Source organism: Mobula hypostoma, chromosome 24 (genome assembly GCF_963921235.1).
Source record: "Mobula hypostoma chromosome 24, sMobHyp1.1, whole genome shotgun sequence".
In the NCBI taxonomy this organism is placed as follows: domain Eukaryota; kingdom Metazoa; phylum Chordata; class Chondrichthyes; order Myliobatiformes; family Myliobatidae; genus Mobula; species Mobula hypostoma.
In genome coordinates, this window is record NC_086120.1 from 18,554,753 (window position 1) to 18,576,977 (window position 22,225).

At 43.1% G+C, this 22,225-nt stretch overlaps 1 protein-coding gene across 2 annotated transcripts in view; it reads left to right on the plus strand.

Moving 5' to 3' along the window:
- The window catches only part of LOC134337524 (tight junction protein ZO-3-like), a 117,496-nt gene that overhangs the window by 85,849 nt on the left and 9,422 nt on the right, over positions 1 to 22,225 (plus strand). For both annotated transcript variants that reach the window (XM_063032611.1, XM_063032610.1), the window contains exons 12-18: positions 18 to 126; positions 1,605 to 1,824; positions 4,175 to 4,365; positions 12,070 to 12,165; positions 16,694 to 16,770; positions 19,294 to 19,504; positions 21,815 to 21,915. In XM_063032611.1, coding sequence (XP_062888681.1) covers positions 18 to 126; positions 1,605 to 1,824; positions 4,175 to 4,365; positions 12,070 to 12,165; positions 16,694 to 16,770; positions 19,294 to 19,504; positions 21,815 to 21,915 — 1,005 coding nt within the window. The remainder of the gene's footprint in view (positions 1 to 17; positions 127 to 1,604; positions 1,825 to 4,174; positions 4,366 to 12,069; positions 12,166 to 16,693; positions 16,771 to 19,293; positions 19,505 to 21,814; positions 21,916 to 22,225) is intronic.

The following is a 22,225-nucleotide window of genomic DNA, read 5'->3' on the forward strand; positions in this document are numbered from 1 at the left end:
TCCTTTTGCCTAAACAGGTGAACAACGTCAGCTTCCAAAACCTGACCCGTGAAGAGGCAGTGCTGCTCATGCTGGACATACCAAGGGGACAGCAAGTGGAGATTAGAGCTCAGAGGAAGGAAGATAGTGAGTGTAACCTGCTAGTAAATATCTTATCTCCTGTATATGTTCAAATGAACAGTACTGCTCCCCTGAGGGCTGACTTGTGCAGATTTTGTCTGTAATTCCTAGCCTCCAACAGTACCTCATCAAAGAACTCACTCTATAGACGTGAGCTCAAGCCATGAGATTCAGAGGACCTTTTCAGTAACCAGGGCACGGTATTAGAGGACACTTCATATGTCACTAGGTGTCATGTTAGTGGATAGCTAAGTGAACCCAGACTGATTTAATCCACTTTATTCCAAGTTCTATAAGTTTTCTTCACTTTACAGTTCTGTTGAAGGGTCTGTGATCTGAAATGTTGACTTGTTTTCTCTTCCACTGATAATCTTCAATTTGCTGAGTACTTCCAGAACTTCCTGTACTGGTTTAAACATTCTACATCATTGCCTCAGCTGAGATTGACTGCTTTGGCACCATCTCCTTAATACATAATCACACAGCAGGGAAACAGGCACTTCGGCCCATCGAGTTCATACTGACCATCAAGCGCTTGTTTCCATTTATCCTACATAAATCCTATTTTCTACTCCCCATTGGGATGGCACAGTAGTGTATCCATTAGACTAGCACTATTACAGCGCCATTGACCCAAGTTAAATTCCACCACGATCTTCAGGTGACAGTGTGGGATTCCTCCGAGTGTTCCAATTTCCCCCTACATTCCAAAGGTCTATGGGTTAGAAGGTTAATTGGTCACAGGGGTGCAAATGGGGGTGGGGGGCATAGGCACATCAGGCCAGAAGAGCTTGTTACCATGCTGTCTCTAAATTTAAAAAAAAGTTAAAAATCCTGTCAATTGAATTTATCACTCACCTACATATTAGAGTCAATTTACAGTGGCCAATTAATCTAAGAACATGGGTGTTTGGGATATGTGGAGAAACCCATTACAGCAGGAGAAATGCATGCAGTCCCAAGGAGAAGCTGCAAACTCCACATAGACAGCATCAGAGATCAGGACTGAACCCAGTTCAAAGGCAGCAGCTCTACATGTTGTGCCCCTGGGTCACTGCACCACTTTTACTGGGTTAATTCCAGGCTTTTGTTTTGAAGGAAAACAAACTTTTAACAAGTCCAAATTTCAAGAAAATATCTGCACCTATGGAAACGGTGTGGGCTCAGTACAGATTGTATATTCTCTCCAGCATACCATTCTAGAGGACCTAAGATACTGTTTATCTGGCTCCAAGTGTGTGAAAACACTTTAGTTTTACCAGATAAATCTGTGCTGCTTGTAGCCAGCTTGTGCATTCACATTCTAAGGTTTCACATCTTAGGTGAGAGATATGTACAAATAATTCATAGTATTTCTTTTTCTTCACTAAAGACCATAAACTGTAATGTTTCAATGTAATTTATTGGAAATTGTAGTTCTGCCCAGTTGAATTTCCTGGTGTTATATAGAAACACAAATTGATACAAAAAAACCTTTCTTTCAGTTTTTAAAAAAATGATCAACTCAAATGTTGGTGACTCTTTCTACGTGCGAACCCACTTTGACCATGAAGTGGAAGGACCTCAGGAACTAAGCTTCAGGAGAGGTGATGTATTCCGAGTCATCGACACAATGTACAAAGGGAAGTTGGGAGCGTGGTATGCTATGCGAATTGGCCAAGACTTCAAGGAGCAGCAGAGAGGCACCATCCCCAACAAGAACAGGTCTGTAACATACCTGCAATGCTATAAAGAGTGTGGGCTTAAGGAAGTGTGGCTAATGTGGCTTTGTTTCACTATGGCTCAAGAGTGCTAAACAGTAGATTTATTTTACCTGATGCTCGTAGTTTAATATGTTCTTGAACTCTTATAGACCATAAAACATAGGAGCAGAATTAGGACACCTGGCTCATTGAATCTGCTCTGCCAATCAATCGTGGCTGATTTATTTTCCCACTCAACAACATTTCTTCTGCCTTCTCCCCATAACCTTTGATGCCCTTAATAACCAAGAACTTATCACCCTCCACTTTAAGTATATCCATTGATTTGGCTTCCACAGCCATCTGTAGCAATGAATTCCACAGGTTCACTACACTCTGGCTAAAAAGACTTCTCCTCATCTTTCTTCTAAAGAGTATATCCTTCTATTCTGAGGCTGTGCCCTCTGATCCAAGACTCCCCCACTATTGGTAACATCCTCTCCATGTCCACTCTATCTAGGCCTTTCAATATTCAGTAGGTTGCAATGAGATCACCCCCTCATTCTTCTAAACTCCTACTTGTACAGACACAGAGCCTTCAAACTCTCCCTATGCATATATACCCTTTCATTCCTGGGATCAATCTCGTAAAGCTCCTCTGGAGCTTCTCAAATGCCAGCACATCCTTTCTTGGATATGGGGCCCAGAACTGCTCAAGGTACTCCAAGTGTGGTCTGGCCAATGCCTCATCGTTACATTCTTGTCCCACACCCTGGATCCAGCCACACACCCACTCATAGTTCGGACCACTGGTACCAGGAACACACCAACACAGTCCAGAGCACTGTTTCCAGCCATACTCCCACACATGGTCCACACCCTGGCTCCAGCCACACACCCAGCCCACAGGCAAACCCTGGCTCCAACCACACAGCCAGCCCGCAGTACAGACCACTGGCTCCAGCTTCACACCCCACACCCTCTGGACTTCTGGCTCGCACTCCAATTTGATGGGTGTGCCATTTGCCTGAACACCAGCACTTGCGGATTTGAGCACAGAAACAGGCCACGTGTTTCAAAGTTGCACCAACTGAACTTTGAATAAAGAGATTTCAAATTCCTCAGTTCAAATTCCTCAGTACAATGTCAGGGTGAGGCTCAGGAAGACAATGTGTAATTACAGTGGAACCATTTTTATCTTCAGTGTAGAGTTGGTGGTTTTGTATGTATTATGTAAGCAGAACTATTAGAACCATAGAACCATAGAAACTACAGCACAGAAACAGGCCCTTTGGCCCTTCTTGGCTGTGCCGAATCATTTTCTGCCTAGTCCCACTGACCTGCACACGGACCATATCCCTCCATACACCTCCCATCCATGTATCTGTCCAATTTATTCTTAAATGTTAAAAAAGAACCCGCATTTACCACCTCGTCTGGCAGCTCATTCCATACTCCCATCACTCTCTGTGTGAAGAAGCCCCCCCTAATGTTCCCTTTAAACTTTTCCCCCCTCACCCTTAACCCATGTCCTCTGGTTTTTTTCTCCCCTTGCCTCAGTGGAAAAAGCCTGCTTGCATTCACTCTATCTATACCCATCATAATTTTATATACCTCTATCAAATCTCCCCTCATTCTTCTACGCTCCAGGGAATAAAGTCCTAACCTATTCAACCTTTCTCTGTAACTGAGTTTCTCAAGTCCCGGCAACATCCTTGTAAACCTTCTCTGCACTCTTTCAACCTTATTTATATCCTTCCTGTAATTTGGTGACCAAAACTGAACACAATACTCCAGATTCGGCCTCACCAATGCCTTATACAACCTCATAATATAATCACCATGTATAGTTTGAGTAAAGGCTCATCCAAAGTTGTGACCCTGTGATCTGTAACTATTGTAATAACAATTACCAGCCTTTGACTACATATCTAATACCATTTTAAATTCAGACAGATTATCAGCATCTCGCTCTTAAACTGGTATCTCACTGGGGGGAGATAAGAGTCAACCTCAAGACTGTGATTTTGGACTCGCACATCCTTCTGCCTGGGCAGCAGATTTCAAATTGGACTATGAATTTTATGATAATCTAGCTGTGTCATTGTCACTGTTACCGATCTTCACTCTTTTACTCTACATTTTCCTCTTAAACAAAATGCATTTTAATTTTTAATCACCATGGTGCATGTTTGACACTCATAATCCAGACCCCGTAGGTTACCAGTCCAGTGAGATATCCAACAGAGTAATGTACCCAAGGCCACTGCAACGTCCACATATCTGTGCAGTCTTGGGAAAAAATATCACAAGAAAATTGACAGTGGGACAATAAACAAAGCAAATGTTTTGTGTTGTTCCTTCCTGCACAGGGCTGAACAAATCGCCAAAGTTGAAATGCAGAAAGTTTCATCGAGTACCTCGGCTGGAGCTCGGGCAGAGTTCTGGAAAATGCGCGGCCTGAGAGGGGCCAAGAAAAATATCCGGAAGAGCAGGGACGACCTTTCGGCCTTGACGATCCAGGGCAAGTTTCCACCCTACGAAAGGGTTGTCCTGAGAGAAGGTACAGAAAATGTCAGAATAAGACTTCAGTCTGTTATGAATGATTTGCTGCATATCGAGAGTGAATTTAGATGAATAAAATCGGTGAAAAGCAGGGGTGACAATTAATATAATCCTCACCGCCTGGACTTATTTCAGCTAAAAGGCCCCATGAAGACTTCAGAAAAATAAATGAAGCTGGGATGCTCATGGCTGTGTGAGTGTCTACGTGAACGTCGTGACTGAGTAAAAATGAGCCACATAGGCTTAGGCAGGGCTAATCAAAGAGCAGATGAGTGATTGTAAAAAATGGAAAAAGGGAAAGATGAGGAGAGAGAGTAAGTCTGGAAGAGACAGAGCATTGGAAAGACACAGAGGAAGTGGAAGATAAAGAAAGATATAGATAGATCAGAAATTTGTGAAATATACGATGTCTGCATGAAAGCACCTTGATGTTGCTGTACAATTCAGTAAGAATGTTGGATAAACGTATAGGATCTTTAGCAAAGAATACAAATATCTGGTAAGAGATACCAAAGGAGATTCAATAGTAACTTTAAGAAAAAACCATTGGATTTATAGTTTAAAATGACAGAGAGATTGAGCTGTGCAACTGGGGCTGATGAAATGTCTCATTCCTTGTGCCGGCTCAGATCCAGTAAGGTCAGTGGGGTCCATGGATATTTGATGTGTGATTCTATGAATACAAGTGGGATCAGATCCCTAATAATCTCACATCGCAAGATCAGATCAGGTGGTTTCAGATCCCAGACAAACTGTGATACCCAATAGATCAGGACATTGGAAGCTATAGACCTCAGAGTCAACTTGCCAACAGATTGCATCCTTGGGAAAATCAGATCTTTGTGCCTGCTTTATTCCTCACTGCCCAGTCTCTACCATATTAAGAGTTTTGTGCAACTCTCAAGCTTTTTTTAAATAGGAGTGAATTTAGGTGGAGAGTGAGTGGTTTTGGAGCTGAAAGTGTTGATCAGAGATTTACCTTTGCCTGATGTTTTTGTTTATCACCTATAAAAGCAGGTATTAGGATCGCGTAGAGGTAGACACACTAATTCAATTCTTTACTAGCTTTGGACAGAGATATTTTTCAGCTTTTAGTTAAAATGCTGTGGGCTTAGGCCTCATTCCAGAGACATGAAGTTATAAATTACTGAGGGAATCAGTCAGAAGTATTTTCTTTCAGATTTCATGAGTTCTTATGTAGATGCATAAGGTAATCTGGCACTGTTCCTAGAGTTGTAAGAATGTTTTCCTGGTATCCCGGCCAACATCTATCCATCACTCAGCACACCTAAAACAGAAAAAATATAGAATTGCTCAGTAGGTCAGGCAGAATCTGTAGACAGAGAAAAACAAAGTTAGTGATCTAGAAACATAGAAAACCTGCAGTACAATACAGGCCCTTCGGCCCACAATGCTGTGCCGGACATGTACTTACTTCAGAAATTAACCAGGGTTACCTATAGCCCTCTATTTTTCTAAGCTACATGTACCTATCCTGGAGTCTCTTAAAAGACCCTATTGTATCTGCCTCCACCACCGTCGTCGGCAGCCCATTCCACGCACTCACCACTCTCTGTATAAAAAACTTACCTCTGACATCTCCTCTGTACCTACCTCCAAGCACCTTAAAACTGTGCCCTCTCGTGCCAGCCATTTCAGCCCTGGGAAAAAGCCTCTGACTATCCACATGATCAGTGCCTCTCATTATCTTATACACCTTTTATCAGGTCACCTGTCAGTCTCCACCACTCCAAGGAGAAAAGGCCAAGTTCACTCAACCTGTTCTCATAAACCCTGCTCCCCAATCCAGGCAACATCCTTGTAAATCTCCTCTGCACCCTCTGGAACCTCTTCCGTCCCCATTGATGATGCAAAGATCATTGCCAGAGGTTCAGCAATCTCCTCCCTCGCCTCCCACAGTAGCCGAGGGTGCATCTCGTCCGGTCCAGGTGACTTATCCAACTTGATGCTTTCCAAATTCTTCAGCACATCTGCTTTCTTAATGTCTACATGCTCAAGCTTTTCAGTCCACTGTAAGTCATCCCTACAATTGCCAAGGTCCTTTTCCGTAGTGAGTACTGAAGCAAACTATTCGTTAAGTACCTGTGCTATCTCCTTCAGTTCCATACACACTTTTCCACTGTCACACTTGATTGGTCCTATTCTCTCACATCTTATCCTCTTGCTCTTCACGTACTTGTAGAATGCCTTGGGGTTTTCCTTAATCCTGCTCGCCAAGGCCTTCTCATGGCCTCTTCTGGCTCTCCTAATTTCATTCTTAAGCTCCTTCCTGCTAGCCTTATAATCTTCTAGATCTCTAATACTTACCTAGTTTTTTGAACGTGTCGTAAGCTTTTCTTTTCTTCTTGACTAGGTTTTTAACAGCCTTTGTACACCATGGTTCCTGTACCCTATCATCCTTTCCCTCTCTCATTGGAAAGTACCTATGCAGAATGCCACATAAATATCCCCTGAACATTTGCCTCAGCCATACATTTCCCTGAGGACATCTGTTCCCAATTTATGCTTCCAAGTTCCTGCCTCACAGCTTCATATTTCCTCTTACTCCAATTAAACACGTTATTAACTTGTCTGTTCCTATCCCTCTCCAATACTACGGTAAAGGAAATAGAATTGTGATCACTATCTCCAAAATGCACTCGCACTGAGAACCTGACACGTGGCCAGGTTCATTTCCCAATACCAGATCAAGTACAGCCTCTCCTCTTGTAGGCTTATCTACATATTGTGTCAAGAAACCTTCCTGAACACACCTAACAAACTCCACCCCATCTAAACCCCTCACTCTAAGGAGATGCCAATCAATATTTGGGAAATTAAAATCTCCCACCACGACAACCCTGTTATTATTACACCTTTCCAGAATCTGTCTCCCTATCTGCTCCTTGATGTCTTTGTTACTATTGGATGGTCTATAAAAAACAGCCAATAGAGTTATTGACCCCTTCCTGTTTCTAACTTCCACCCACAGGCACTCAGAAGACCAGCCTTCTATGACTTCCTCTTTTTCTGCAGCTGTGACACTATCTCTGATCAGCTGTGCCACGCCCCCACCACTTTTGCCTCCCTCCCTGTCCTTTCTGAAACATCTAAAGCCTGGTACTGTAAGTAACCATTCCTGCCTCTGAGCCATCCAAGTCTCTGTAATGGCCACAACATCATAGCTCCAAGTACTGATCCACGCTCTAAGCTCATCTGCTTTGTTCATGATACTCCTTGCATTAAAATACACATCTCAAACCATTGGTCTGAGCACATCCCTTCTCTATCACTTACCTACCCTCCCTCTCACACTGTCCACAAGCTTTCTCGATTTGTGAACCAACCGTCTCTTCCTTTGTCTCTTCAGTTTGGTTCCCAACCCCCCCAGCAATTCTAGTTTAAACTCTCCCCAATAGCATTAGCAAACCTCCCTGCCAGGATATTGGTCCCCCTGGGATTCATGTGCAACCAGTCCTTTTTGTACAGGTCACACCTGCCCCAAAAGAGCTTCCACTGATTCAGAAATCTGAATCCCTGCCTCCTGCTCCAATCCCTCAGCCACGCATTTATCCTTCACTTCACTCTATTCCTGTACTCAGTCGCGTGGCACGGGCAGTAATCCTGAGATTACTACCTTTGAGGTCCTGCTTCTCAACTTCCTTCCTAACTCCCTGTAGTGTGTTTTCAGGACCTCCTCCCTTTTCCTACCTATGTCGTTGGTACCAATATGTACCACGACCTCTGGCTGTTCTCCTTCCCACTTCAGGATATCGTGGATGCGATCAGAAACATCCTGGACCTTGGCACCTGGGAGGCAAACTACCATCTGAGTTTCTTTCCTGCGTCCACTGAATCACCTGTCTGCCCCTCCTAACTATAGAGTCCCCTATCACTGCTGCCATTCTCTTCCTTTCCCTACCCTTTCCAGACCCTGTGCCAGAGGTGTAGCCACTGTTGCTTCCCCCAGGTAGGTCTTCTCCCCCAACAGTACTCAAACAGGAGTACTTATTGTTAAGGGGGACAACCACAGGGGTACTCTCTAGTATCTGACTCTTGCCCTTCCCCCTCCTGACTGTTACCCACTTATCTGTCTCCCCAGGCCCCCGTGTGACTACCTGCCTGTAACTCCTCTCTATCACCTCCTCACTCTCCCTGACCAAACGAAGATCATCGAGCTGCATCTCCAGTTCCCTAACGCGGTCCCTAAGGAGCTGCAGCTTGACACACCTGGCGCAGATGTGGCCGTCTGGGAGTTTGGGAGTCTCCCAGACATCCCGTATCTGACACCCAGTACAGAACACTGGCCTTACAGACATACTTCCTATTCCTATTCCTCACATGTAACTTACCTCACCTCGATTCATTATCACCGAAGCTCGTTCAGCCAAAGCCCTCCTACTCTGTAGCCTGCTCTATAAAGCGGTCTTCTTTTGAAATTCTCCCCACCGGTCAAACTCGGTGATGTCTATGCACCTGCGCAGTCATGCCTCGATCAAACCACTGAAGAAAAAAAATCTCTGAGGGACTTCCCGCAAATGGAGACATTTTCATCTCAACCACTCAAGCAGACTATATAATCATATTCCTTATGAGCAACACACATAAAAGTTGCTGGTGAAAGCAACTTTGGTGAACAATGGTGAAATGCCTGGCCTTCTGCGTTCACCAGCAACTTTTATGTGTGTTGCTTGAAATTCCAGCATCTGCAGATTTCCACGTGTTTGCGTTTTTATATTCCTTATGATGGCTGAGGAATCTTTCTGTACATTACTTGGCTGGTCTCCTTTCCCTGTATTATAATTCTGACCAGATTTCAATTTTCAACTAAATTTCTGACTACATTTCAAAAGAAAATAACTGATGACGAAATGTTTTGAGTAATCTTGAAAACTGTGTAAACTTCCTTAGCTATCACATGGCTCTTCCAGGGATACACCTCTGTCTCTCCTTTTCAGAACCCCTTTTGAATCGTACCCTCTAAAATAGGTTGAGCTTTCTATTCATCCTACCAAAATTCAAAGTACTTCTCTGCATTGAATTACATCTGCCGTGCGTCCTTCCATTCCACTGGGCTAGCTTTACGTTCTATTCGCTTCAACCACACTTCCAAGTTTGTACAATCTCCAAGTTTTAGAATAGTATTGTGGGTATCAAACAGGACTTGACCAGGACTTGAAAAGTAGTACCTTCTTAGGATAGCAATTGTACAAATGGCTAATAGAAGAAAGCATACTTTGAAGATGGTTGGAGGAAAGTGTAGTCGGGGTGCTGTCAGAGGTAGTTTTTTGTACACAGAGAGTGAAAGGTGTGTGGAACATATTGCCAAGGTGGTGGTAGAGGCAGAATTAATGTTATTTAAGAGGTTCTTAAATAGACACATTGGTTAAAGTAAAATGGATAGCGATGTGGGAGGGAAGTATTATATTGGACCTGGAGTAGGTTAAAATATCGTGAGCTGAAGAGTTTCTATTGTGTTGTAATGTTGCAGGTTCTAAGTTCTATCACATTATTGTGTCACAATGGTGGGGCATTAGGGAGCAAGGGTGGACCCAAATGCAAGACACATCTTGTGAGGTTAATTAAATTTAGTTTATTGTTCGATACCAGGAGAGCAAGGCAGGAGCAGGAATAGCGAACTGGACAAGGATTCAGGACTACGACTAGGCTGGGACCAAGGGTCCGGGTTTGGACTCGGAATTGGATCGCAGAACTAGCGGCGACATGAAGAGGCTATGGTATGGACTCCGAGCCAGGGACTGGGCAAGGACCCAGTACCTGGGTCTTGCCCTGGGCTCGGACCCCAGAACCAGGCATGGACATGACATGGGCTAGGGAGAGGAGGAAGATGGGAAAACAGAGCCTCGGTCTCGGGAGAGCAGGTACATGAAACCATGGACACATACACAGAACACAGAGTCAGGACCCCTCCTTGGGTACAGGACATAGGGCTGGGACTTATACACAGAACAGAGAGCCAGGACCCCTCCTTGGGTACGGGACATAGGGCCGGGACTCACACACAGAACAGAGAGCTGGGACCCCTCCTTGGGTACAGGATATAGGGCCGGGACTCATGACTCATGAACCCCCCCGCGGGGCAACGGCAAGACGGCCTGACTTACCCCACGGAGGCAAGGATAAGACACGACAAGACATGACCCCCTGCGGGGCAACGGCAAAATGGCCTGACTTACCCCCACGGAGGCGAGGACAAAGCAAGACCAACACGAAAGAACACCAGACAGTACCTATCTAGTTCCGGTGATAGAACTAGACCGAGGTGCAGGTGAGGACTGCAGACGAGGGCTAGAGGTGAGAGGGGCAGAGAAGGGATTCAGACGGGGGGGTAGGACAGGAATCACAGACCGCCAGGACCAGGACTTGACTCAGAACTTGGATGCCGCCAGGGCCGGGACTTGACTCGGAACTTGGATGCCCCTGGAGCCAGGTCTTGACTTAGAGCCTCTGGGTAGTGGCGAGCTCTCGACTTGGCCCGGGAACAGTAGACGGCGGTTCTTGATTCCCTCCAGCGGGTTAACTGACGGACCCACCTCAGTGAGGAAACTTTGCAGGCTCGCTTTGGCGAGGTAATTTGACAGGGTTGCTCCGGTGAGGAAAGGCGAATTACCGGCATTCACTTCGGGCGGAGACTAGGCTTGCTCTGGCCAGATGACATTGGCACACCATACCTTGGTGACTTTGCAGATGCTCCCGCACCAAACGGCTGAAGGCTGGAGACTGTACACTACCGGTTCAGCTGGGAGTAAATTGCCTCTAATCACCAAGGCTGAGGGACACGGGAAAACAGGGAACCAAAGGGAAACAGGGAGTCAACGGTCCGGATCGTAACATAAACACAGAAAATTTAAAAGGACCCCGATCCAGACCATGACATATTGGATTTTAAACTGCAGTCTGAGCCTTTGCATCAGTCTAATGTTTCAACTGAAGCACATTGAACTTTATGTTCCCAGGTTCCAGTTTGTCACGGTGCTGCAGGTGGATAAGCTCACACTTCAAAGTACAAATTGGATTTCAGCTATTTTTGGTTCGCTAAATGAGTATTTGTGTTTTGTCTCAATGTCAACTGGGAGATCACGTCAAAGTCCTGATACTGGGGTATGCTCACGTCAATAAACCACAGTGGTGGTTTTCTCCCGTCTTAAAGCTCTGAAACATGACCAGTGTGTTTACAACTGACTTGTTGGACCTGGGGTTGCTATGTCTCTGGAGGCAGCTGAAGTGTACTTTCTATGACAACTGCACAGGGAGCTATGTAGAACGAAGGGAGGATGAAACAGCTCACTGGAACCCTTACGCTTGGTTACGGTAAAGGCATCTGTTAGTCTTGCGAGACCATGGATCTGTGCCTGGGAAGTCTTCACTCTCCAGGGCGCAGGCCTGGGCAAGTTGGAAGGAAGATTGGCAGTGGCCTATGCTGCAAGTCTTCCCTCTCCATGACACCAATGTTATCCAAGGGAAGGACAAAGGCCGATACAGCTTGGCACCAGTGTCGTCGCGGAGCAATGTGTGATTAAGTGCCTTGCTCAAGGACACAACACGCTGCCTCGGCTGGGGCTTGAACTCACGACCTTCAGATCTCTTGGTTACATCACTCAATAAAATACATATTTGCTTTTATTTTGTCCAGAAATTATAATATTTATTCGTTCTGCATTCTTTTTATTTTGTGTTACAGCCAGTTATAAAAGGCCTGTTGTGATTCTTGGACCAATTTCAGACATTGCTACTAATAGGCTGGCCAACAACCTGCCTGACCAGTTTGAGCTTGCCCGTGAGTACTCATTACATCGTGACTTTAGTCTCCCATCCTAGATGTGAAGCCATAGAAACCATAGAAACTACAGCACAGAAACAGGCCTTTTGCCCCTTCTCGGCTGTGCCGAACCATTTTCTGCCTAGTCCCACTGACCTGCACACGGACCATATCCCTCCATACACCTCCCATCCATGTATCTGTCCAATTTATTCTTAAATGTTAAAAAAGAACCCGCATTTACCACCTCGTCTGGCAGCTCATTCCATACTCCCACCACTCTCTGTGTAAAGAAGCCCTCCCTAATGTTCCCTTTAAACTTTTCCCCCCTCACCCTAAACCCATGTCCTCTGGTTTTTTTCTCCCCTTGCCTCAGTGGAAAAAGCCTGCTTGCATTCACTCTATCTATACCCATCATAATTTTATATACCTCTATCAAATCTCCCCTCATTCTTCTACGCTCCAGGAAATAAAGTCCCAACCTATTCAACCTTCCTCTGTAACTGAGTTTCTCAAGTCCCGGCAACATCCTTGTAAACATTCTCTGCACTCTTTCAACCTTATTTATATCCTTCCTGTAATTTGGTGACCAAAACTGAACACAATACTCCAGATTCGGCCTCACCAATGCCTTATACAACCTCATCATAACATTCCAGCTCTTATACTCAATACTTTGATTAATAAAGGCCAATGTACCAAAAGCTCTCTTTACGACCCTATCTACCTGTGACGACACTTTTAGGGAATTTTGTATCTGTATTCCCAGATCCCTCTGTTCCACTGCACTCCTCAGTGCCTTACCATTAACCCTGTATGTTCTACGTTGGTTTGTCCTTCCAACGTGCAATACCTCACACTTGTCAGTATTAAACTCCATCTGCCATTTTTTAGCCCATTTTTCCAGCTGGTCCAGGTCCCTCTGCAGGCTCTGAAAACCTTCCTCACTGTCTACTACACCTCCAATCTTTGTATCATCAGCAAACTTGCTGATCCAATTTACCACATTATCATCCAGATCATTGATATAGATGACAAATAACAATGGACCCAGCACTGATCCCTGTGGCACACCACTAGTCACAGTCCTCCACTCAGAGAAGCAATTCTCTACCACCACTCTCTGGCTTCTTCCATCGAGCCAATGTCTAATCCAATTTACCACCTCTCCACGTATACCTAGCGACTGAATTTTCCTAACTAACTTCCCATGCGGGACCTTGTCTAAGGCCTTACTGAAGTCCATGTTGACAATATCCACTGCCTTCCCTTCATCCACTTTCCTGGTAACCTCCTCGAAAAACTCCAATAGATTGGTCAAACATGACCTACCACGCACAAAGCCATGTTGACTCTCCCTAATAAGTCCCAGTCTATTCAAATGCTTGTAGATTCTGTCTCTTAGTACTCCCTCCAATAACTTACCTACTACCGACATTAAACTTACTGGCCTATAATTTCCCAGATTACTTTTCGATCCTTTTTTAAACAACGGAACAACATGAGCCACTCTCCAATCTTCCAGCACCTCACCTGTAGACAGCGACATTTTAAATATTTCTGCCAGGGCCCCCGCAATTTCAACACTAGTCTCCTTCAAGGTCCGAGGGAACACCCTGTCAGGTCCCGGGGATTTATCCACTTTAATTTTCCTCAAGACAGCAAGGACCTCCTCCTTTTCGATCTATACAGTTTCCATGATCTCACTACTTGTTTCCCTTAATTCCATAGACTTCATGCCAGTTTCCTTAGTAAATACAGACGCAAAAAACCTATTTAAGATCTCCCCCATTTCCTTTGGTTCCGCACATAGCCGACCACTCTGATCTTCAAGAGGGCTAATTTTAACCCTTACAATCCTTTTGCTCTTAATATACCTGTAAAAGCTCTTTGGATTATCCTTCACTTTGACTGCCAAGGCAACCTCATGTCTTCTTTTAGCCCTCCTGATTTCTTTCTTAAGTATTTTCTTGCACTTCTTATACTCCTCAAGCACCTTATTTACTCCCTGCTTCCTAAACACATCATACAACTCCCTCTTCTTCTTTATCAGAGTTGCAATATCCCTTGAGAACCAAGGTTCCTTATTCCTATTCACCTTGCCTTTAATCCTGACAGGAACATACAAATTCTGCACTCTCAAAATTTCTGCTTTGAAGGCTTCCCACCTACCAATCACATCCATGCCAGGGAACAACCTGTCCCAATCCACGCTTTTTAGATCCTTTCTCATTTCTTCAAATTTGGCCTTCTTCCAGTTAAGAATCTCAACCCTAGGAACAGATCTATCATTGTCCATGATCAAGTTGAAACTAATGGTGTTATGATCACTGGAACCAAAGTGCTCCCCTGCACAGACTTCTGTCACTTGTCCTAACTCGTTTCCTAACAGGAGATCCAATATTGCATCCCCACTAGTTGGTCCCTCTATATATTGATTTAGAAAACTTTCTTGAACACATTTTACAAACTCTAAACCATCTAGACCCCTAACAGTATGGGAGACCCAATCAATATATGGAAAATTAAAATCCCCTACCACCACAACTTTATGTTTCCTGCAGTTGCCTGCTATCTCTCTGCAGATTTGCACTTCCAATTCTCTTTGACTATTGGGTGGTCTGTAATACAATCCCACTAATGTGGCCATACCTTTCCTGTTTCTCAGCTCCACCCACAAGGACTCAGTAGACAAGCCCTCTAATCTGTCCTGCCCGAGCACTGCTGTAATATTTTCCCTAACAAGCAATGCTACTCCCCCACCTTTCATTCCTCTGCCTCGATCACACCTGAAACATCGGAACCCTGGAATATTAAGCTGCCAGTCCTGCCCCTCCTGTAGCCAAGTTTCACTAATTGCTACAGCCATTGATGACTTGACCAGAATGCAGCTCACCAGCTCAATTGCAATCTTAAATTTGTTGCTTACAGATTGACTCCATCTTTCAGCAGTTCATATTATTTAAAATGGGAATTTGTGCTTTGAAATCAGTGCACAGATCAGGATTACACCTAAAATACATTCCCTAGACAAGCTGCTGCCCAAGGCCTCTCCCTCTTTATTCACTCTGCTCAGACAATATAGAAAAAGTCAGAAAAAGCATGAGCAAATGAAGATTTTTTTTTAAACTTAAGAAATCAGAAATAAAAACAGAAGTTGTTATTAATCCCTTGTAGGTCATGCAACATTTCCCAACATTTTAGACAGTTGCAGACAGGACCCATTGTGAGAAAATTTCTGAACTAAGGAGAGCATTGGCTGCAGGTTGTACATTGATATTTAGTTTTGCTGAGAGAAACATTCTGAACCTTGGCTCTGAGTAGGTTTGCTGCATCTAGACCCTCCCACCCAGATCTATGCATCAGGAGCCAGGTTATCTGTCCAAAAACCTGTTTTACAACTTTTAAGTGTCCAGTTAAAGACATTTAAAAACTATTCAAATGGATTTGAATATTTTAATTGAAATTAAAATATTCACAATTAAAAGCAATTCAAAACCCTAAGAAAAGTAAAAGCTGTAAAATAAGATAAGTACATAATTAGACATCCTGTTTCATACATTTATTGATTCCATTTAAATGAATGGGATCATTCTCTCTCTGCCAGGCATTCCTGGCGTAAAGTCTGAGTACTGAATGTGAACTGCATCTGAACCTTTACTTAGTAAGTCACTACACTCTGGTGCGGGGTTCAAGGGCATTGACCGAGCAGATGGTCTGGTATGCCTGCATCTGACCCTCAGAGCATCTTTGAAATCAATGGAGACACAAGAGAGTGCGGATGCTGGAGACTAGAGCGAAACAACTCAAGCTGCTGCAGGAAGTCAGCAGGTCAAGCAGCAAAGTGATAGTCAACTTTTTGATTTAAGTAGTTGCGACAGTTTTATCTTTAAAACTACATTTGAGTGCACCAATGCAAAAGTCCAGTCTCTAAGAAAGCACTTAACACACTTTGTTTGACCTTTAGAGTGAGCATAGTCCAGCAACGATCTCCAAAGGAACTGTTCACCACAATTGCTCATCCTGTCTTATCCCTGCAAATTTTAAATGCATGATCTCCAACTGCCCTTAATTCCTGAAATCTGAAAAAAATCCACCAATTTCACACCATCAGCCCTTTCGCAGTTTGCTAAACTGCTACAGATCAATCAAAGTCTACACTCCTCTTCAAACATGCCTAAGCTAATTAGTATTTTTAAATTGTGAATCAATTTTAGCCTCCCCTATGAACCTTTACTAAGGCCACATTTCACCCACCATGTGAAGTAATTTAAACCAGACGTAGAATTCTGATGTGGACACGGACAGAAATGTGTCCTGTGACTTAAATAGAATGCTTATTTTAATACTTTGGCTCCAACTTCCCTGCATTAATTGTGATCAATGTATAAAAACACCTAGATCCTTTCCTCTCTGTTTTATTGCTCCCAGTATATGCTGTTTTCACTTTGCCTAAATGCATCACATTGCATCTGTCTATACTATGTGTCATTTGCTATATTCTGGGTCATTCTAAATCACTGATCCTATACTATGTCCGTTTTAGAAACGGTGCCAAGGGATTCTGAAGAGGGATCGTCGTCCATCATCAAACTTGAAACTGTGCGACTTATCTCTCAAAAGGTAACTAAGGTCATCAGTTTTGCATGGGTCTTGTCCAGAAACCTAATAATGGTCAACCTAGATGAGGTAAACATTGTGGACCAGAGAAGTCTCAAGTTTGACTGTAGCCTGAGTTGTTTGATCCTTTTCTGGACTACAGTTGAAATATTGTGTAGAGTCCTCTATACCCCAGGTTTAGAAGGAGCAAAATGAAACATGGTGTTGAATTTCTTATATATAAAAATATGGACATCATTTTGTGTAAGTGTAGGGTACACTTCACCCCATTCCCTATGGTGAAGTGCAGATAAAGAGTCATGAGCTATTGTGGGGGGGGGGGGGTGGAGAAAACCGAAGAGCAGCTATCGTCGTTAGGAATAATAAAGTGAATATTTTGCAGGAACAGTAATCCAAATGCCTGGAGAATCTGGTGACATAAGTTCAAATCCCACCAGGGCAGCTGGATAGCTGGATTAATGAATTCAGTTAATTAATTAAATTTGTAAAAGCATGCTGTTTTCACCAATTATAACTATGGAACTATTGGTTTGTAACAAAGAATAATCTGGTTCATCTCTTCTTATGCTGCTGTCCCCGCCTGTGGTTGCTGGTCCAAGCTCTGGATCTACAGTTGAAGTCAGAAGTTTACATACACCTTAGCCAAATACATTTAAACTCAGGTTTTCACAATTCCTGACATTTAATCCTGGAAAATATTCCCTGTCTTAGGTCAGTTAGGATCACTACTTTATTTTAAGTATGTGAAATGTCAGAATAATAGTAGAGAGAATGATTTATTTCAGCTTTTATCTCTTTCATCACTTTCCCAGTGGGTCAGAAGTTTACATACACTTTGTTAGTATTTGGTAGCATTGCCTTTAAGTTGTTTAACTTGGGTCAAACGTTTTTGGTAGCCTTTCACCAGCTTCTCACAGTAAATTGCTGGAATTTTGTTCCATTCCTCCAGACAGAACTGGTATAACTGAGTCAGGTTTGTAGGCCTCCTTGCTCGCACACGCTTTTTCAGTTCTGCCCACAAATTTTCTATCGGATTGAGGTCAGAAAATGTCATCAAGTCTGGTTCATCCTTGGGAGCAATTTCCAAACACCTGAAGGTACCACGTTCATCTGTACAAACAATAGTACGCAAGTATAAACATAATGGGACCACGCATCCGTCGTACCGCTCAGGAAGGAGATACATTCTGTCTCCTAGAGATGAACGTACTTTAGCGCAAAAAGTGCAAGTCAATCCCAGAACAACAGCAAAGGACCTTGTGAAGACGCTGGAGGGAACAGGTAGATAAGTATCTACATCCACAGTAAAACAAGTCCTATATCGACATAACCTGAAAGGCTGCTCAGCAAGGAAGAAGCCACTGTTCCAAAACCACCATAAAAAAGCCAGACTACAGTTTGCAAGTGCACATGGGGACAAAGATCTTACTTTTTGGAGGAATGTCCTCTGGTCTGATGAAACAAAAATTGAACTGTTTGGCCATAATGACCATTGTTATGTTTGGAGGAAAAAGGGTGAGGCTTGCAAGCCGAAGAACACCATCCCAATCACAAAGTATGGGGGTGGCAGCATCATGTTGCGGGGGTGCTTTGCTGCAGGAGGGACTGGTGCACTTCACAAAATAGATGGCATCATGAGGAAGGAAATTTATGTAGACATATTGAAGCAACATCTCAAGACATCAGTCAGGAAGTTAAAACTGGGTCGCAAATGGGTCTTCCAAATGGACAATGACCCCAAGCATATCTCCAAAGTTGTGGCAAAATTGCTTAAGGGCAACAAAGTCAAGGTACTGGAGTGGCCATCACAAAGCCCTGACCTCAATCCGATAGAAAATTTGTGGGCAGAACTGAAGAAGTGTGTGCGAGCAAGGAGGCCTACAAACCTGACTCAGTTACACCAGTTCTGCCTGGAGGAATGGAACAAAATTCCAGCAACTTACTGTGAGAAGCTTGTGGAAGCTTACCCAAAACATTTGACCCAAGTTAAACAATTTAAAGGCAATGCTACCAAATACTAACAAAGTGTATGTAAACTTCTGACCCACTGGGAAAGTGATGAAAGAAATAAAAGCTGAAATAAATCATTCTCTCTACTATTATTCTGACATTTCACATTCTTAAAATAAAATAGTGATCCTAACTGACCTAAGACAGGGAATGTTTTCTAGGATTAAATGTCAGGAATTGTGAAAAACTGAGTTTAAATATATTTGGCTAAGGTGTATGTAACCTTCTGACTTCAATTGTACATATTCTCAAGAGATTTACTGGTTTTAGTGGCTTGTCATTTGCAGTCATGCTTTCCTTTGTCTTGGGCGCTAAGCATTGGAATTCTTTTCTTAAAATACCCTCTCTCACATCTAGGGTGGTCCTTTAAACTTGTATCTTTGACCAAGACATGGTATTTTTTTTAACTTCCTGTGATTCAATATCATACTTATAGTCCCACTGATTTAGAAACACTTCACAGGTGGGGGAGAAAGCACTTCTCTGAATTAATCAATATTTCAATATAATTTTCAGAACAAACATGGGCTACTTGACATCACACCTTCTGCTATTGAGCGACTAAACTATGTGAAGTGGTATCCGATTGTGGTGTTCTTCAATCCAGACAATAAACAGGAAGTAAAAGCCATGCGGCAGCACCTGTACCCTCAGTCACGGAAAAGCTCGAAGAGCCTCTACGCACAGGCTGTAAAACTGAGGAAGTACTGGTCTCATCTCTTCACAGGTAAAGTCTGGAGCTTCAAGCACGTGGGATACTTCAATGTGATCAGTCTTCAGGGGCACCCAGACCCTGATTATTTTAGGATTGCATTTTGTTAGCTCAGATCTAAAATCCTGGAATGTTTTCAATACAATATCTAAAATAAAATTAATTATCAGGCTAGAATTAATCTACAGCTTATTTTCTGCATTGTATGTAATATGATTAGTGAATTTACTCAGTGATGGAAATTTAGATTAGATTAGATTATGAGGACGCGGAGTCCTCTTTTATTGTCATTTAGTAATGCATGCACTAAGAAATGATACAATATCCCTCTGGTGTGATATCACTGAAACACAGGACAGACCAAGACTGAAAAACTAACAAAAACCACATAATTATAACATATAGTTACAACAGTGCAACAATACCATAACTTGATGAAGAACAGGCCATGGCACAGTAAAAAAGTTCAAGGTCTCTCGAATGTCCCACATCTCACGCAGACGTGAGAAGGAAGAAAACTCTCCCTGCCATGCCCGACCACAGTCCGACTCTGAGTCGTCCGAAAGCTTCGAGCCTCCGATCAGCCCTCCGACATCGAGTACCGAACTCCATCTCTATCCAAACGCTTCGACCTCAGCCTCGGTTGCCAGCAGCAGGCAAAGCCGGGGATTTTGGGGCCTTCTCTCCGGAAGATTCTCGATAGCGCAGTTACAGCGGCAGCGAACCGGCATTTCAGAAATTTCTCCAGATGTTCCTCTGTGCTTTCACGTCTGTCTCCATCAAATCAGAATTGTCCACGGCCCCTATTTAACAGATACGATATCGTTTCACCGGAGAGCTGCGTGCGCTGCCATCTTCTCCTCCTGCCAGAGGAGAATCTTAATTGTTGATTTATTCTGATGTTCATATTAGAATGCTACACTAAAATGATCTGTCATCACCCACTAAGCAGCAACTAAATTAAGTTGAATGCACTTTTCGAAGATCGATAATTGCAACACTGAAGGAGGGCATTCAGATCCATATCAGGTCCATGAAAGAACCATCCATTGATTCCCACTCCCCATCCTCTTCCCATAATTGCCAATTGCCTTTCTTGTGAGGGAGGGAGGGATGGAAGGATAATCTGAAAGAGTGAGGTGATGTAGTATGGGCAAAGGCTCAGTGGAGCTTTCACACAAACATGGCTCATTCGGGTCGGGTGACCTCTTTCAGTGCTGTAAATTCAATATGAGTCAGATACAAAAGATCTCTTACTGTCCCAGAGAAATGAACTCAGCACCAACACCTTTGGGAGACTGGAGCAGGAAAACACTTTCATTTCTGCTGATGTCACTAATATCTTCCTTTTACCAATTAGACAAGGATTGGAATCATTAAAGCAACTATCCTACACATGCTCTGCAGAGTGAAAAGGCATTATTAGTTCCAGCCCTGTTGTTCACTTCATCTATTTTGGGAAGTTTGTTCTACTTGCCACTCCGGAAACAGTAGAGGCCCCAGAGATAATGTTAGAGAGATCAGTTTTAAGGAACAACGAAATAAACTGGAGCATGTCAGCCTCAAGGACAAACAGAAGATTACAGTGATGTAAAAAGATATTTAACTAGAGAGAGAAGGCCAGCCCAGAATATTTCTTCCAAAAATGCCAGGTCAGGACACTAAAACAATTTTTGAACCAATATTAGAAAACACTTCCTTGCATGGAGGATGATCAGTAACAGAATGTTTAAGACTAGGACCCTGCATGCCTTTAAAACAATGTTGTGGACTGTAACTATTCTCATTCTCCTGAAAGGATGAAGTCAAATAAGATGAAACCCTTCTTCATCTTGTGAACTTGCACATAGTTCTACATATCCCAAGACATGCCCTCCTTTCCTTATTACTATCAGGAAGGAGGTACAGAAGCCTGAAGGCACACAGTCAGCAATTCAGGAACAACTTCATCCCCTCTGCCTTCCGATTTCTAACTGGACAGTGAACTCATGAACACTATCTCATTTTTTATTATTTCTGATTTTACACTACTTTTAACTATTTAATATACAGATACTGTATACTTACTGTAATACATTTATTTTTTCTATATTTATTATTAATTGCACTATACTGCTGCCGTTAAGTTAACACATTTCACAACATATGCTGATGATATTAAATCTGATTCTGATATTAATAATGAAAGGATTTTCTAATGACCAGTTTCCTACCTGTCAAACAGCACAGGGACACTACATACAAGCAGGATTCTTTCTACCTAAAACTGCTTGGTACCGAGTAATTACTACTTCCTAGTAGTAATGTCATGGATTTTTGTTCCAGGTACAATAAACCTGAATTCTGGTTCTAATGCATGGTATGAAGCATTGAAATCAACAATCAAAGAGCAGCAGACCCAGCCAGTGTGGTTTCCTGAAGAAAAGGTAATTGATTTTGAGACATGCAATGATTTTACCTCAAGTTTAAAAGTTCAGATATAGCAGGTAAAAGTATAAGCCAGCTATTGACAAGATGTTGATAAAGATACACCATTGTGAGTAAAGCATCTGATGTGTTTCTGACCTTCTGCACGAGGGAAGACCCAGTTCCAAGCTGATTCAGTAGAGCTTAGATGGAGTAGCAAGCAGAATTGCAACAATTATTTTGGACTTGGGAAGGAAAAAATTAGCACAATTCCCTACTCTTGGTCATCGGAAAGTATGTACATGTGGACATCAGTGAAAAGGTAGTGGG